The 16,916-nt window shown below is 35.5% G+C and overlaps 1 protein-coding gene across 3 annotated transcripts in view; it reads right to left on the bottom strand.

The window, feature by feature from the left end:
- LOC106867667 (coiled-coil alpha-helical rod protein 1) overlaps nucleotides 1–16,916 on the bottom strand; it is a 68,534-nt gene that overhangs the window by 49,897 nt on the left and 1,721 nt on the right. For 2 of the 3 annotated variants that reach the window (XM_089366353.1, XM_089366389.1), the window contains exons 2-9: nucleotides 13,270–13,399; nucleotides 12,990–13,023; nucleotides 11,142–11,492; nucleotides 9,725–9,900; nucleotides 8,345–8,480; nucleotides 6,125–6,232; nucleotides 3,613–3,665; nucleotides 2,925–3,012 (exon numbers count right to left, since the gene is read on the bottom strand). In XM_089366353.1, coding sequence (XP_089222479.1) covers nucleotides 2,925–3,012; nucleotides 3,613–3,665; nucleotides 6,125–6,232; nucleotides 8,345–8,480; nucleotides 9,725–9,900; nucleotides 11,142–11,492; nucleotides 12,990–13,023; nucleotides 13,270–13,399 — 1,076 coding nt within the window. Of the gene's footprint in view, nucleotides 1–2,924; nucleotides 3,013–3,612; nucleotides 3,666–6,124; nucleotides 6,233–8,344; nucleotides 8,481–9,724; nucleotides 9,901–11,141; nucleotides 11,493–12,989; nucleotides 13,024–13,269; nucleotides 13,400–16,672; nucleotides 16,834–16,916 lie in introns of those variants that run through there. The other variant, XM_089366354.1, reaches the window with a different exon arrangement.

Raw genomic sequence — 16,916 nt, 5'->3', positions numbered from 1 at the left:
CATAAAACAATAAGTTAGATATGTTGCTCAAAGAAGTTTATATAAAGCTCATGAAAATTCCATGTTGAAGAACTGCTCACATATTTGAGATTGTACTGCTGTTACGCTCAGAAGAATTCTAGACTGCATCAAAAATTATGTCCAACAGATTAATAAACAGTTACTAACATACTACAACCACTGGGTTAAAGATGCATTGCTTCTTTGTCTTTTCTACAGCTTCTAGGACAACCTCCATTCTTCTCTTGCAATTAAGTTCATTTGACATATCTGTCTTTCCTATTCTAATGACCCCTACAGTGTTCCACCTCCCACTTTCCACATTTAACAATTTTTTTAAATTTCTTCCTCCTCAGATCAACAGATCTCTAGAATTTCCTCCCAATCAACTTTTTACTGCAGTCATCCACACACTGAAGTTCAAACTGAACATCACTGGTCTTACTAGCTGGAGAAGAGTGACCTTTCTCTTTTAACTTTGTTGAAACAAAATTTGGTTTAAGTCCAATTATGTACAATGCAAATATAAAATAAATCTATTCCTTTTGCAACAACTCAATGTTTTAAAGCAAAGTACAGGGTGTCCACAAAGTCTGGCTACATGGAGTAAATAAAATCATAACATAAACAATTAAATATAAGAAATAATAATTTCTTAAAGTATGTGTTAATCCCCATGTGGGTACATGGAGTAAATAAAATCATAACATAAACAATTAAATATAAGAAATAATAATTTCTTAAAGTATGTGTTAATCACCATGTACCCAAATTTTGTGGACACCCTGTATAATTCATTATTAAACATTAGTTCCAAATTTTGGCACAAAGCCAGCAATTTTGAGGGCAGGGTAAGTCAATTGCATTGACCCCAGTGCTCAAATGGAACTAATTTCATCAACCCTAAGAGGATTAAAGGTAAAGTTGACCTCAGCGGAATTTGAACTCAGAACATGAAGACAAACGGATTTCACTAGTGTGCTAATGTTTCTGCCAGCTGTCTGCCTTAATTTATTACTGAGTATCAAAAATATATTTTTCCAGCTGAATGTTCTTCCAAGAATCAACAAAGTAGAGTGAGTAGTTTAATATTTTTACATAAATTGGATATCATGTTTAAATACCTTCAACTTTATAATTCTGAGATTAATTATTACTGCAAATAATAGACATTGACTGGACCTCAGCATGTGTTTCTAACCACCTTTCATTTCAATTGGTAAATCATCCAACTCCTTCAACTATTCTGTGAGTCTGCTCTATTGTTTAAGTCTGAATCTAAATAATTTGTAGCCAGACATGGTTGTGCAGCTGAGAAGTTTATTTCGTAATAAAGTGTTTTTACATTCGATCCCATTGCCTGTATCTTCTACTATGGCCTCACTTGATTATTATCGTGTGAGTGAAATTTGCTAGTCGAAACTTGTGCATAATGCCAATCATGTAGGTATAAATATAAGTAAGTGTAGATTAGTGCCATCGAAGAAAAATAACTTGTGGTAGTGAGTCATTGAGTTATGTCCCTTCACAAGAAAGGCGTAGTCTGCATTAAAATAAGCACCAATAAGGCAGTCGTCCAACATGAACTTCATAAAAGCTCAAACGATTGAAACTTAGTGAAAGATTATATAGAGAGTCAGTATTCAAACATAACATTATTCCACATTTCACTAACTAGAATAAAACCAATTCAAGAAATAGATGAGTCAAAGAAATACTTATAGAAGATTCCATGCACTGTAATAAATAAACACTGACTAGACCTCAGCATGTTTCTAGCTACCTTTCATTTCAATTGGTAAATCATCAAATTCATTCAACTACACTGTGAATCTACCCTACTGTAAAAAGTCAGAATCTAAATCATATGTAACCAGGCATGATTACGTAGTTAAGAAGTTTATTTCACAACAAAGTGGTCTTAGGTTCGATCCCATTGCAACAGGATGACACCTAACAATCTAAATGGAAGAACACCAGAAACTCCAGATAGGAGGAGAAACGACAATTTAAAACAAGAATATTTACATTATTTACATTTGAGGGATATTTGTCCTCATCTTGTTTGTTGTTAACACAACGCTTCAGCTAATATACCCTCCAGCCTTCATCAGGTGTATTGGGGAAATTTCGAACCTGGGTTCTCATTCCTAAGGTATTTTTCAATGTTGTTATTATTATTATTATTATTATTCAGGTCACTGCCTGGAATCGAACTCGGAATCTTGGGGTTAGTAGCCCGCACTCTTAACCACTACGCCATATGCCCGGGGTATATGAATATTTATTGTATGAAAACAGAAACTCTAAAATATGCTGGATAATGTTACTGTAAGAAAGAACTACAGAAGCAACTAACATGTAGGCCCAGTTAAAACTCCAGTTTAATATAGCTATTCTTTCTGAAATAAGTTTATATTTCTTTGAAAATGTATCTCCTATGGAAATTTGGCATTATGGATATGTTTGTTGTCTACTTGAAGGCAATTAGAGAACATATTGATTGAAACATATTGTAAATAGAAAGGTAAAAACAAGGTTAATCATCTAGTTAATCCATTATTGCTTATCTTTTAGTTATCTTTATATCAGACCGTTGCAGTTCATTCAAATTTCCTAACATCAAATTTTATAGCAGTGTTCTACATTTTAAACAATCTACTTTTGTTCTGCATACTTTATATCAATCACCTGAAATGAACCAATTTCACATCCATTCTCATCATATACAGGTTATATATTTGCTTGCTCTTTCCTCTTGTATGCTACATACAACCTTGTCCAAACGGTCTGTCTTATAAATTATCACTGTACAACACCTCATTCTTTCACTTTCCCTAAAGTTTACTCTACCCACACTCCATTCTCAAACAGTATACAAACATCAAACAAGTACAACTATCAAAGAAATTAGTGTCACCAACCTTCTCTTTCCACTTCACTATATCATTTTCTTGCCGAATTATTGCTGATTTATGCTGGACCATAACAGAAAATAATTTCTCTCTCCATCTAAAAGTCAAAGAAATATTTGTTTAGTTCATCCCTATTTGACATGTTATTATTATATGAAATCTAACTGACAATTGTATTTTTATTGTATTATTGTTATTTTTTTGTATTGTTACAATATAGTACAGCATACAATAAATACCCTCAAACACGAGCAGCTAAATCATCCTCAAATCATACTGTCTTTAAAAAAAGAGGAACAACATACTAGAATCATCATCATCATCATCGTTTAACGTCCGCTTTCCATGCTAGCATGGGTTGGACGATTTGACTGAGGACTGGTGAAACCGGATGGCAACACCAGGCTCCAATCTAATTGGGCAGAGTTTCTACAGCTGGATGCCCTTCCTAACGCCAACCACTCAGAGAGTGTAGTGGGTGCTTTTACGTGTCACCCGCACGAAAACGGCCACGCTCGAAATGGTGTCTTTTATGTGCCACCCGCACAAGCCAGTCCAGGGGCACTGGCAACGATCTCAATGTCTGAAGAAAAAAATATGCTTTGATCATAAGCCTGTCTAATCAGAACTAACATCTTTATACACTTATTATATTAAAATATTTATATTAAAATACTGATTATATTAAAATACTTACTTTTTAATTAGTAAAATTTCATCTTGTTCATTATCATGGTATTTAGCTTTATACTGGAACACAAATCAAACAAAATATTACATTAACAATTAATGTAAATTTGCATAATATTAAACTAGAAAATGATATATAAAGATGCATGCACACACACACATACATGTATGTTTGTATACATGCATCTACACGTATGAATGTATGTGTGTATGTATATATGTACATACATATGTACATATGTATGTCATTATCCATGTACATATGTACACACGCATATATATATCTATGCACATTTGCATGTGTGCACATGTGTATGTATGTAGGTACCTACATCTACATATGTACGTACATACATACATACATACATACATATATACATACACACATACATACATATGTATATACCTACAGACATACATGAGTATGTGCATATGTATATATGTATAGGATAACTGAACAAAACAAGTTTGCTGAGAGAACACTATTGAAGTAAATCAGCTACAATAGAAATAGTACAATATGGACCAATGAGAGGAGTAGTTGGACACATTCAATCCATCAGGATAGTTAGGCAAGGTCTTAATTTAAGCTTTCTACATCAGGACATTAGGAGAATTTTGTAACTGTACACAGACATTTGGTTGTTTTCATTTATTTGCATGTAGCATAAAAGAATAACCTAGTTGTTGTTTGCTTGTGTATGATGTTACAATACTGATACAGCCTAAATGATACACTAAATATAATGATACAGCCTAAATGATACACTAAAATTTACAACATATTGCTCTCGGCACATCAAATCATGTGTAATATACAAGATTGAAAATAAAATATTTATTAGTTGATATAATACGCCAAATAATAATGGTTGCATACTAAACAAAGAATATAACAATAATTATTATGTATAGTGTTTATATTAGTCCTCATTTTGATTGTTACTTTCACTACATTTCAGCTGTTGTACACTCCAGCTTTCTTCAGGTGTCTTGTGTTGAACTCAATTGTTGTATCAGAATTTCAAAGCTAACTGTTATTTGATCCATGGGGGTACACTGTTCCCATTCTTCATGCTTCATGACAACCGAGTTCAAGACATGACATCTGAAAAAAGCTGGAGTGACCTGACACCACTCCAACTAATATAAACAGTATACATAATATAAATTCCTCATCTCAGAAATCTAGAATTGTACAATCATTATTATTTTTATATCCATTTTGTATGGAAGCAAGGGTTGGATGGGTTCTTCCCAACACATCATCTCACCACTTGTATTCCTTTTCCTTTCTTTTTACAGGCTCAACACCCTGAGATCAGACTTTACCACTTCTGACCATGTTTCCCCACAGACTTCTTTTTCCACAGATTCCTTGCACTTAGATCTCCTAACACATTTTTACATAACTCTCATCATCCACGTGCATTACATGTCCATACTATGCTGCATCTGCTTCTTCTTACAGGAGGTTTTTCCCTCAAATCATTTATGCCTTGTTATTCATGTACACTAATATTACACAATATATTTGGAATAGCATTATAGTATCTGATACAACACATTATAGTTTTTTCTACTTTTCTTCCAAGAGTGGGTAATGATCTTTATATTGATTTTCTCATGTTAACAGGGGTGTGGAATTTCTACATATATAAAGATTTCTATATTAATCGGTTAATTGTTTAATTTCCTTTTCAAACAATAAACATTCAACTGGATACCTTTCCTTTCAGTATCCAGCTTACTGAATGGAATGCAGTGTGAAAAGTATTTTATAATGAGTTCACATCTTATTAGATTCACTCAAAGCCTCACTGAAGAGCTTTGAGATCAACCCCAACACTTGAGAAATGCAAGCAAAAGACCACACTGCCTAGCAAAGCTGCACCAACAGAGGTGCTACCTCCTATGAACAAAACAGGATTGCTTCGGCATGAATAAAATGCAAACTGCACAAGTCCAGAGTCAACTTCTTACCTTCAGTCCCAGCAGAGCCTTCCAAGCATGCATTAGACTGATTGGCCATAGCCAGACACACCATGACCTGTGTTTTTCTTTCATGTGATGTCTTTGGTCATCATCATCAATGACAAAGTAATTAAAATAGACAGATACAACCAATAATATAAATCAGTAAACATTTATAATTTAAAAGTGATCACCTAGACAATTAAAATCAAATTAGGTGTCAATTTTCTGTTAAACTGAATAAGACAAAAGCATGACAGCTGCCATTTTCCCTCCTTTGGACATCTTAGACTAAATACCTACCGGAAGAAGGTAACAGAACAGTACTATAGTGCCCCTTCTTCCAGCCAATTTGACGATCTATATTCTGCCACAAGATAGATATTCAACACACACAAGCACATAAATAGGTGTATACTCAAAAAATGTAGCAAAAAATATCTATGATGAATTAGATAGAACATTTATATATTTTTAATAAACACATTAAAAATAGAGATAAACAAAAGTCTATCTTGTAACAATGATGAATTACAATAACTAACCTGTGATAATTCTGCTTCTTGTAAAATTAAGATTTCATTAATAGATGTTAACTGAATCTTCAAAAGATCATTGCTTGATTGTAAATGCTCTTTCTCTTTTGTAAGGATCTATGGAATAAAAAAGGCAAAAAACAGTATTAAATGCTTAAGAACTGTATTTATGTAGCATTTTTAACAAGACAAATTTCTGTTTGAGTCACTGACTTGGCATAATATTTAATCCTTTAGCATTCAGATTACTCTGTCAAACGTAATGCATGTTTATTCACATGCTTTTAACATAATCATGATTATCTCATAGCATCAAGATTTTGATGATGTGATTGCTTATTTTTAGAATGACATGGTAGGATAGATGTGAGAGGCCAGAACTGGCCAGTGTCAACATAAAACAGGTAGAATATTTGGGCCAGATATGGTGGTTTTAATGCTAAAGGGTTAATAAGGCCAGTCAGGCGGTACTGGCAACAGTCACGCTCAAAATGGTGTATTTTATGTGCGGGTGGCACATAAAATACACCATTTTGAGCGTGACCGTTGCCAGTACAGCCTGACTGGCCTTCGTAGAATTTTCGAGCAAGATCGTTGCCAGTGCCCCTGGACTGGCTCTTGTGCGGGTGGCACATAAAATACACCATTTTGAGCGTGGCCATTGCCAGTACCGCCTGACTGGCCTTCGTGCGGGTGACACGTAAAAGCACCCACTACACTCTGAGTGGTTGGCGTTAGGAAGGGCATCCAGCTGTAGAAACTCTGCCAAATCAGATTGGAGCTTGCTGTTGCCATCCAGTTTCACCAGTCCTCAGTCAAATCGTCCAACCCATGCTAGCATGGAAAGCGGACGTTAAACGACGATGATGATGATGATCTCCAATTCCTTCTGACTCCAGCATCAGTTGTTGTTGAATTATCATTAACCAGAGTTGAGAACATCTATCCCACCACCTCAATACTGTCTGACATCACAATCCTCACTGATTTCCTTTTCACCTCTTCACCAATATCTCTATCTTCTTTCCAGCTACTCACACCCACTCCTATTTAATACAAGACACTTGTGCTTGTCACCTCTCTCATATTTTAGCCTCTCAATATCAGGTAAAAAATCACCTCCTTCTCAGAGGCTTCTTTTCCCTTGTCTTGCAAGTTACTTAACAACCTTCACTCATGCTAGTGTCACAAAAAAAGTACCCAGTGCACTTGGCAAGCTGCTAACTTAATTACTTATACATGTTTACTAATTTGCACTCAAATTTGTTCTTCACATTAAACAAGATGTATTGATTAAAGTGGATGTCTAATATTAGATGTCTAAGTAAAATATTTTAGTTTTAGTCTAATTTTCCAGATATTTACCTATGAGAAAAACAAACCAAGAAACAAATTGCTATATTTCAACTAATGAATGCAGTGGCACATTTCATGAACTGAAGCAGAATGTTTGCTGGATATTATAAAAGAATAAACTTGAATATCTATTTAGAGGAGAGGTTGGTAAAAAAAGCCAAACTTGCTATTATCAATTTAGTTTTCATGCCTATCTTCACCTAGAGTCATAAATTTGGGTACTGACTGAAAGAGTGCAACTGTGAATACAAGCATCCAAAATGGAACTCATTTGAAGGATTTCTAGTGTAATGTTACTCAACAGGATGTATAACTCAGAGATCAGGGAGTCACTCCAGGTAAACCTGCTACCCCTCCACATTGAGTGGTCATTGTTCCAACACTACAGATATGTGATTAGAATGTTGCAAGAAAGAATCTTAAGATAGATTCTTTAAGTAGAGCCAACTGGCAGGAGACCTAAGAGTAAATCAGGAACAGGATGATTGAATGATATCCATAGTCTCAGTTGGTCACACTGGGGAATCCTGCCGGAAAATTTAATGACAGTTGCATCTGATAGAACTCTATGAAGGAGGTGCCTCAGGACTCTACTCCAAGAACAGTGGGCAGAGAAGATGAATGGATGGGTGGATGGATGGATGAATGGGTGGATGGATGTTATATAACAATATACTAAATTAGTAAGTACAAAAATTGGTAGAAATAGGGTATTATCATTATCATCATCGGTATATGTGTATAATTAGTGCACCTTGAATATACATACATGAATAAGAAAAATATGCCCATTTATTAAACACTACATGCATATTTTTGTTTAAACAAATAATATATGAATAAATGAAAAAAATATTCAATTAATAGACATACTTTTAGTCTGCTTTGCAGCACTTCTTTATCTGTTTCCAATATTTCTATAGATCTTGGCACATTCTCAGTGTCACCAATATATGTCTTTAACTGTTGTATCTGCTGGTTTAAGTTTTTGATTTCCCTGCTTTTAGAACTGAAAAGAAAAATTAGGGAAATGAAACATTTAAAAATTAACAAAGTACAAACTTATAGCTGTTAAACATGGACCACAAAGTTTAAGGGAAGATTATAGTCTATATTTACTTCAGTACTTGACTGATACCTATTTTATTGGCCACAAAAAAACAAAAGATAAAGTCAACCTTGATGAGATTTGAACTCAGAATGCAAAGAGACATAAATAAATATCACATTGCAGATCCTTGACTGATTCTGCCAATTCACCACCCTAACACTCACACAATCATATATGGTAATGGTTGCTTGGAATTTTGAGAGGAACAGCCAACCAAATTGCCCTCAAACAGAGAGACACAATGGATTTTATATTCCTAGATACAAAATACCCAGAAAAATATCAGATGATAATAGCTGGAAGGCCTTTGATCATTATCTGCTCACTCAGAACTGACCAGTGACAAACCAACAAGGAAGCCTCTATATAGTTCTCTGACATTCTACAAATAACAACCAAATCTCCCTTGAATCAGATTCTACCATTTAAAATTTTCAAAACAGAATAGATTGGTCAATGTAGTTATTGATAAAAATATATAAAATGGTATGGTCATATCAGGAATGCCTTTGATCATAAGTTTGCTGGACTAATTCCTGGTTTGGAATTAAACAAGAATAACAAAATAATTTTTTAAAATTAGAAATAACATTTTAGAGAAATGCTTGGATTCTCATTCAGAATAAGAACCAAATCTCCCTTTCAAATCACAGCTTGCCATCTTAAAAAATGGAGGTACTGGTCAATATAACAACTGATATATATAAAGACAGGATGGTCGCAATTAGAGCTAAACAACAACATTGGAAGATCCTATTCTACAATCTAAAGGCATAAAAGTTAACAAGAGAAAAGTGCCAATAAAATGCTAATAATTAACTGCGAATAGTAATTCCAGGTGCTAGACAGGAATTGACTTGGTTCAATATGTAGTAAAGAGAGAATACAGGAAACTGATATGGTATATTAAGTAAGCACATTGGATATATACAAAAGATGCAGTGGGATCACCGACATTTTGACAAATAAACAGAATTTTATATGTGCTAGATAGTCAGGATTAGTGGCAATAGAGCACCATGGAATAAATCTTGGACGACAGCAGGAGTTTTTCTAATTAATGATAAAATTGAAATGTAAAATTTTGCTTTCCTTTTCTCTGACACTATGAAAGAAGCTGAAAATAAAGCAAAGTTAATCACCAAATTTCTTCATCCTTCTGCAAAATCTCCACTGCAAAAGAATCCTTTGCGTTTTTTAACTGTTCATTCTGTTGTTTAATTTCAACTCCAGCTGTTTCTAATTGTTGTCGTAGAATGTGAATAGTTTCACCTTGACTTCTTATATGTACATCAGTATCACAATTAAGAACTCTTATCTGAAAAGACAAATTATAGCTTTAAGTTGAAAACAAAAATAAATCTGAAAAATAATAAAAATGGAACATTTCTGCTAATTCATCTAACTGCTAGCCTCCAGTCCCTTACATTTTTTTAACTGCTTGATATGAGATATTGTCATTTATGTAGACCATTTACAAATCAGTATATATTCTACTATATGTTTATCAGGTGAGAATTTCAAACAAAAGATCTTCATAAAAGGTTTGGAAAGGCTTCATGAAACCAAACATGAAAGTTACCCCTAAAACCAATTGGTACATTTTTTTATTCAAGTAAATCTTTAATATTTTAACCTCTATAAAGGTGGCAGGCTGGCAGAATCACTAGCATGCTGGGTAAATTTATATTCTGAGTTTAAATTCCGCCAAGGTCAACTTTGCCTTTCATCTTTTCAGGGTCAAAAAAATAAGTACCAGTTAGCATTGAGGCTGATGTACTCCCTTGCCTGAAATTATTGGCCTTGTGCCAAAATTTGAAACCAATATTTTAACTTCTATGTTCTTAAGTTCTATTTCCAAGGACAACATAAATAAGAAAGCCAGAGGCAGAAAACAATGGAAACAAGAAAGTCCAGTTAATATCAAAATAGAAAGAGAGCCTTGGTGGCATCTGAACTTTGAATGTACAGACGGACAAGATGCTGCTAAGTATTTTGTCAGGCTTGCTAACAATTGTGCCAGCTCGCTGCCTCCTGTAGAATATTGATAAGCAAACATTAGATCTTAGAATTCAATCAGCCACTAAAGACAGGCCACTGAAATATAGTATTTCAGAAGTAACACACCACCAACCTTAGAATGCAACAAGCATTTTGCTACTAACTGGGATCACTTAATATGTGGGAGGCAACTAACCAATTCAAGTACAGACCGGGAGAGCAATGATTAGAGATACCATTTTGACACCCTGGTATGGCTCGTGATAAACAAATCAGAACTTAGAAGATATTCCTCCAAGTCAAAATTAAAAAAAAGAAAATGTAAATTAATCCAAACTGATATAGCTACCAGATATCTTTCCAAATGTTAAATTCTTTCTTGTAGATTAAAAGTAGTTTCTCCTCAGCAGAAACATTTTGCAATATCAAAATCTTTAAACTTATTCTAGGATATTAAATTACGAATACATTATACATTCAAAGATTGACTGAATATTTTTTCTGAAAATTTTTTAATTTGAAATGTTAAGGAAACAATATCTAAACAAAAGATTCCACCTGGTTTTCAAAAAGATTATTTTTCTCCTTAAGTTCTGTTTTTAAGTTTAGAATTAACATATCTTTTTCTTGATTATTCTGTTCATATTCATTTTCCATTTCTTTAATTTGAATATAATGCTTATGTTTAAATGCTTCCGTTGTTATATGCTGCTGTTCCATCAGTTCCTTAATTTCTGAATGCTTTTGTTCCTCAGCCAACTTCACTGCCAATCTGTGATCTGTAGTAAGCTGACATATCTGCTGTTTAAGTTCAAACACCTCACTTGCTTGACGTGTAAGAAGATTTTCTAGATATGATTGTTGAAAGAAATTGGTGTTGGGAGACACACCACTAGTTGGAGAAACAAACTGTAAATAGAGAAGTTAGAATACATATTACTATAAAATACCATTTACAGCACATTCAATTTTGTGAAATTATAGAAATCAAAAACTGTGAATGTTCTTCATCTCTTCCTACAATCCTACATATCTCTTCCTAAACCCATTTTAATGCGCACATGTGCATGCATGCAAGTGTGAAAGAGAGAGAAAGCATAGGGTTAATAGCATTAGAAGTGACATCCTGTCTCAAAACCATTCATTCTACTCTGGCACAACTCATATGTTACATGTTAAGGCATTGTACATGGAGAATCACAGACAATGTGGCAGCTTCATATGACACTTTCAGGCACTGTGAACCACTCAATAATACAGGGTTGCCATGTGTCTTCTCTCTACTACACATCTACTATCTGAAAGACGGTGAAGGTTATTTGGTGATCTCACTCGTGCCAGTACCACAAAAATGCACCCAGCACACTCTCTAAAGTGGTTGATGTTAGGAAAGGTATCCAGTTGCACAAGCCATGCCAAAGCAGGCATTGGAGTTCAATGAAGTCCTCCAGATTGTCAGATTCTGTTGAACCATCCAACCCATGTGAGAGGGAAGAGGGCTGTAAACAATGATCATGAATCTGTAGCTGAGGTGATAAGACATCAGACTGGCAGCTGAAGGATCACTGGTTCATATCCTTTCACCTGTACTAGTGTTATGTTCTTGATTTGAAAACTCAGCTTTCAAACTAGTCAAATCTACAAGTTATAAGTTGATACCATAGGCTCAGTACAACTGACTTATGTAAACAGAGAGATCGTATAATAGACAAGAATGGCTTACTGAACAGAGTTCAATCTCTACAATTGATATCCAGATAAGGCACAAGCAAAAACAAGGCAAAAAAATAATAATAATACTTCAAAAATAATGTTTTCCTAAACCACATAGGGAACAGTATACCTGCATGGTACTCAATTTGCTAAAAATAGCAACTAAATGGCCTTCAAATCACATCCTAGAAAGGAAGGCAACACTGGACAATATAATGTTACATATACAAGATGACAGAATGGTCAAGGATAGAATGCTTTTCACTCTTTAGTATTCAGATTGCTCTGTGAAATGTAAAGCTTCTTTATTCACATTGTTTTAAATTAGTCATGCATTATCTCATAGCTGTGAGATTTGTGTGATGTGACTCTTAATTTTGGGAATGACATTGTAGGGTAGTTGTAAGAGGCTGGATCTGATTGGCTTAAAAATAAAGGAGGTAGAATATTTAGCCTGGATATGGCCGGTTTGAATGCTACTGGGTTAAGCAGGTCTACTCAACGAGAACTGATCTGGAGCTAAACAAAACAGTGACAGAATATCTTTAGTAGTGTCCCAACAGTTTAACGGATTATATGACTCATCACCTACAGTATAAGTTATGTTTTTGAATAGGCATGCCAAAATAGATAAGCATACAAATATCAGTTTCAAAAATGAAGAAAATGAATTTAAATTAGTCACTGGCTTACCTTAGAATCATTTATTTGTACTTTTTGTTGCTGCCTACAAGAGACAATAAAGAGAATGAACATTACTAATCTGAAAATACTAAATCTAAACATTGTCAGTATTGTTTTAAACTCTTTCAAAGTTAGTGAATGTTAATAAAAGTAAATATTGTAATTCCTTTAAACCTACAAAACAGAATTGTGGTTTCAAATTTTGCCATAAGGGCAGCAATTTTGGGGAGGGGATGAATCAATAATAATAATAATAATAAAGGCCACAGCAAGGCTGGTATTAACATACCGCAATTTTTTGTTTTCCTTTTTCAACATTTCAATTTCAGACTTCACTTCAAAGAGTTGTTTGTTTGCATCACCAACCACAGAAAATGTCTCGAAAGCAGTTGGTGGTAGAAGTTGAAATTCATCGTTTCCTACAGGTATCAATAAAATATTAAAAAAAAAAAAAGCTTTCTATCATAAATTTGCTTTCCATGTTTAAAGTTGAAACATGTTAAATTAATTGATTTTATAACATCCAAAAGCAAAGAGCTATGTTTTATGTAATGTTACTACAAATCTTACCAAGTTATATACACCAAAATAGATTTGTTAACACAATATCTATGCAGTAGTTTCTGATTTACTAACTCTTGTAATCTAGTTATTTGTTGAGAAATGGTGGTTTAGTACCACAAAAAACAGCCATAAAAATATTAAATGAGCAGCATTTAAAATAGATCTACAGAATCATGCACTTTCTGACAGGATGAGCCTGTGACAGTGAAGACCTCCAGCATTGTTGGCCCCTGAACCATATCCTTGCTCACTGTTATCAGGGTAGAGGTGGCTGTCCACAAGTACAAACCCCATGAGTCAGAGTGGCTGTTCTAGTACATCTCTCTTGCCACCTTTTGGGGCAACACCTTTTCTATTTTGTCTGCTGAGGCCCTGAGGCGGTCTAACTTACAGGAAATTGTATGTTTGACTCCTTGATATAATTAAAATTAAATTCAAAATTTAAATTTTGGACCACCATACATGTTACTAGTATTATGTATAAAAATTATATCGAAAATTAACAATAAGCTAGGACATATAAAGAATCAATTCACTTTACATTTAGAATTGTTTCTCATTTTAAAGTTTTATTTTCAGAAATATAATTCTGAACATAGGAAAAATTGTGAAATTATTCTAAAATTAGTTAAATATTTAGTCTTCCAAGACAGAGAACCCTCAACCCATGCTGAAGATAGTTTAAGTAAAGCACATAAATGTACTTGCTTTCAATCCATCCAGTTCAAAACAAATAATGTGGACTGTAAAAACTAACAATTCCTTTTTCCAAGCTGAGATTCAAAACCGAATCTAAGAATTCTCGTTCATCTGATCCACCACTGGCCAAACAGGCACAAAAGAAATTTCTTTGTCCTGTCAAAAACTGATGGATAGATTTCCCTTCGGCCTACAACCTGAGCTGTGTCATTTAAGGTTCAAGTGGACAGGAGGCAACCTACATAGGTAGAAATTACTCTTGTGGTATGTCTGTCCTTCTAGCTATCATGACCATTATAAATACAGTCAGAAATAGGACAGATAGCCATCACCAGGCGAACTGTCAAGAGACAAGCAGACAGTCAGCAGTTAACTTGCGCCAGTCAAGCAGCCAACATAGAACCATATATTCAGCATGAATGACCCAGTACAGTAGCAGTCGCAGAACATAAACAGACACCACCGAATGACCAACGCACACACAGACACAAAACATGCCCGGTTCTACCTCATCACATCAACACAGTATTTCCCATTTATTTTCTTCTTCGCCAACTCGAAGCAAGTTGGTAATGTCATGTAGTGAATTTTCTGGTGTATACAACATGTAAATGCAAATGTTGATTAAATAAATTATTTAAATCACAATCCAATACTTTCCCATCGTTTTACTTTGATGTCATCCAAATGCCTATTTCATCTGCTACCGAACAACATCTTTTGCTACACCATCCCGCTACATCTGGTGACCCCGTTGAAGAATGACAGCCTTCACATCACTAAATCATAACTGGAAAACTGCTGCAATTATCATCACACAATGGCTCTATCAGAACACAACCCAGTGACAAACACATCCACAGTCAACATGGCATTCCAGGCTGCAATTATGCTGAGGATTCCACCATTTTGGATGCACGATCCTGCATTATGGTTTCACCATATTGAGGCCCAGTTTTCTTCCAACTGAATAGTTAGCGATGCATCTCGCCTTACACATGTGATCAGTTCCCTATCGCCAGAGATCATGAACATGGTCCAAGATCTCATTATGGCACCACCCAGTTCTGTGTCATACGACACATTCAAAACCACCCTGATCAACAGGACTTCAGAGTCCCAACAAAAGTGACTCCACCAGCTCCTTACATCGGAAGAATTAGGAAATAAAATGCCTTTCCAGCTTCTACAAAGAATGAAGCAGCTTCTTGAAGATGAGATCCTCCCCAAAAAGATTTTTAAGCAACTTTTCTCCAGTGTTTGCCCTCCAACACGCAGGTAGTCCTCGCTTCCACATGAGAATCCACTTCCATTGAGGAACTGGCAGAACTAGCTGACAAAATCGCCGAGGTACCACATAGATATTCAATGGTATTGACTGTGACATCAGCTGTTCCCCCTACAAAGCCTTTCCTTTCCGCAACCAGTGCTTCCGAAATTTCGGACTTGTGCTCATTGATGACACAGCAGGCATCACAGATGCAGGCTCTGACAACACAGATACATGCCCTGCCACTTGGTACCCCACATCGAAGTAACAGCTGATCGCATCGATTTGGTAGATGGTTCCGAAGCCTGAGTGCTACCTATAATTCACAGAAAACTTGTTGGTACCACCAAAAGTTCAGAACACAGGTGCAGTAATGCATGATCCCATGCTCATTTTCAGCATCCCATTCAGGAAACGACACAGCCAGGAATTGAATGCGATGGAAGTTCCTGGCTCTCACCCACAAAGTCGCCTGTTTTTCGTTTGCGATCATGTAACAGGCACACGTTTCCTTGTTGACACTGGCATGGAAGTCAGCATAATCCCTGTTTCTTGCAATTCAGGCAAAAGAAAAGAGATACCAGTCTGTCTTCAGGCAGTCAACCACTCACTGTTTCCAACCTACAGTGAACACTTCCTAACACTAAACTTAGGATTATGCCGCACTTTCCAGTGGGTAGTCGTCATTGCTAAACTGCCAACTCCTACATTAGGAGCTGATTTTCTTCATCATTTCAGTCTCCTGGTAGATATCAAGCACAGAAGACTTGTCGACAGCCCCCGTCAGCTCACTGTGTGCAGTATAACCACTCGTATAGCCACAGTCAGCCCAACCATTTTGCAAACAATGACAACCTATCACAATGCTATCCTTAAAGAATACTCAGACGTCACTCGACCAGTATTCCATATCAGCCTATCAAGCATGAAGTCACCCACCACATCAAGACCTGTGATCCACCTGTTGCTGCACGATCCTGAAGGTTACCACCAGATTGTCTCAAGACCATCAAGTGAGAATTCCAGCACATGCTCGACCTCAGAATCATCTGCCCATCCTGCAGCAACTGGTCCCCACCAATACACTGCATTCCTAAGAAGTCATCAACCAATTGGCGAGTTTTCAGTGGTTATCGATTACTAAATAACTGCACTGTACCTGATGCATATCCTGTCCTACTTCTACAGGACTTTTCTAGCTTGCTGCATGGAGCTCACATGTTTTCAAGGATCGACTTAGTGCAAGCTTACAATCAAATCCTTGTAGAATCTGCAGATATTCTGAAAACAGCAATCACGACACCCTTTGGAATGTTTGAATTCCTGCATATGCCTTTCAGTTTACGCAACGCGGCACAGACATTCCAATGTTTTATAGACACGGTTACCAGAGGTGTGTTCTG

The sequence above is a fragment of the Octopus bimaculoides genome, chromosome 1 (genome assembly GCF_046866305.1).
Source record: "Octopus bimaculoides isolate indiv1 chromosome 1, ASM4686630v1, whole genome shotgun sequence".
In the NCBI taxonomy this organism is placed as follows: Eukaryota; Metazoa; Mollusca; class Cephalopoda; order Octopoda; family Octopodidae; genus Octopus; species Octopus bimaculoides.
Note: the sequence above shows the minus strand (reverse complement) of the source record. Positions and strands in the feature narration are given on the sequence as shown.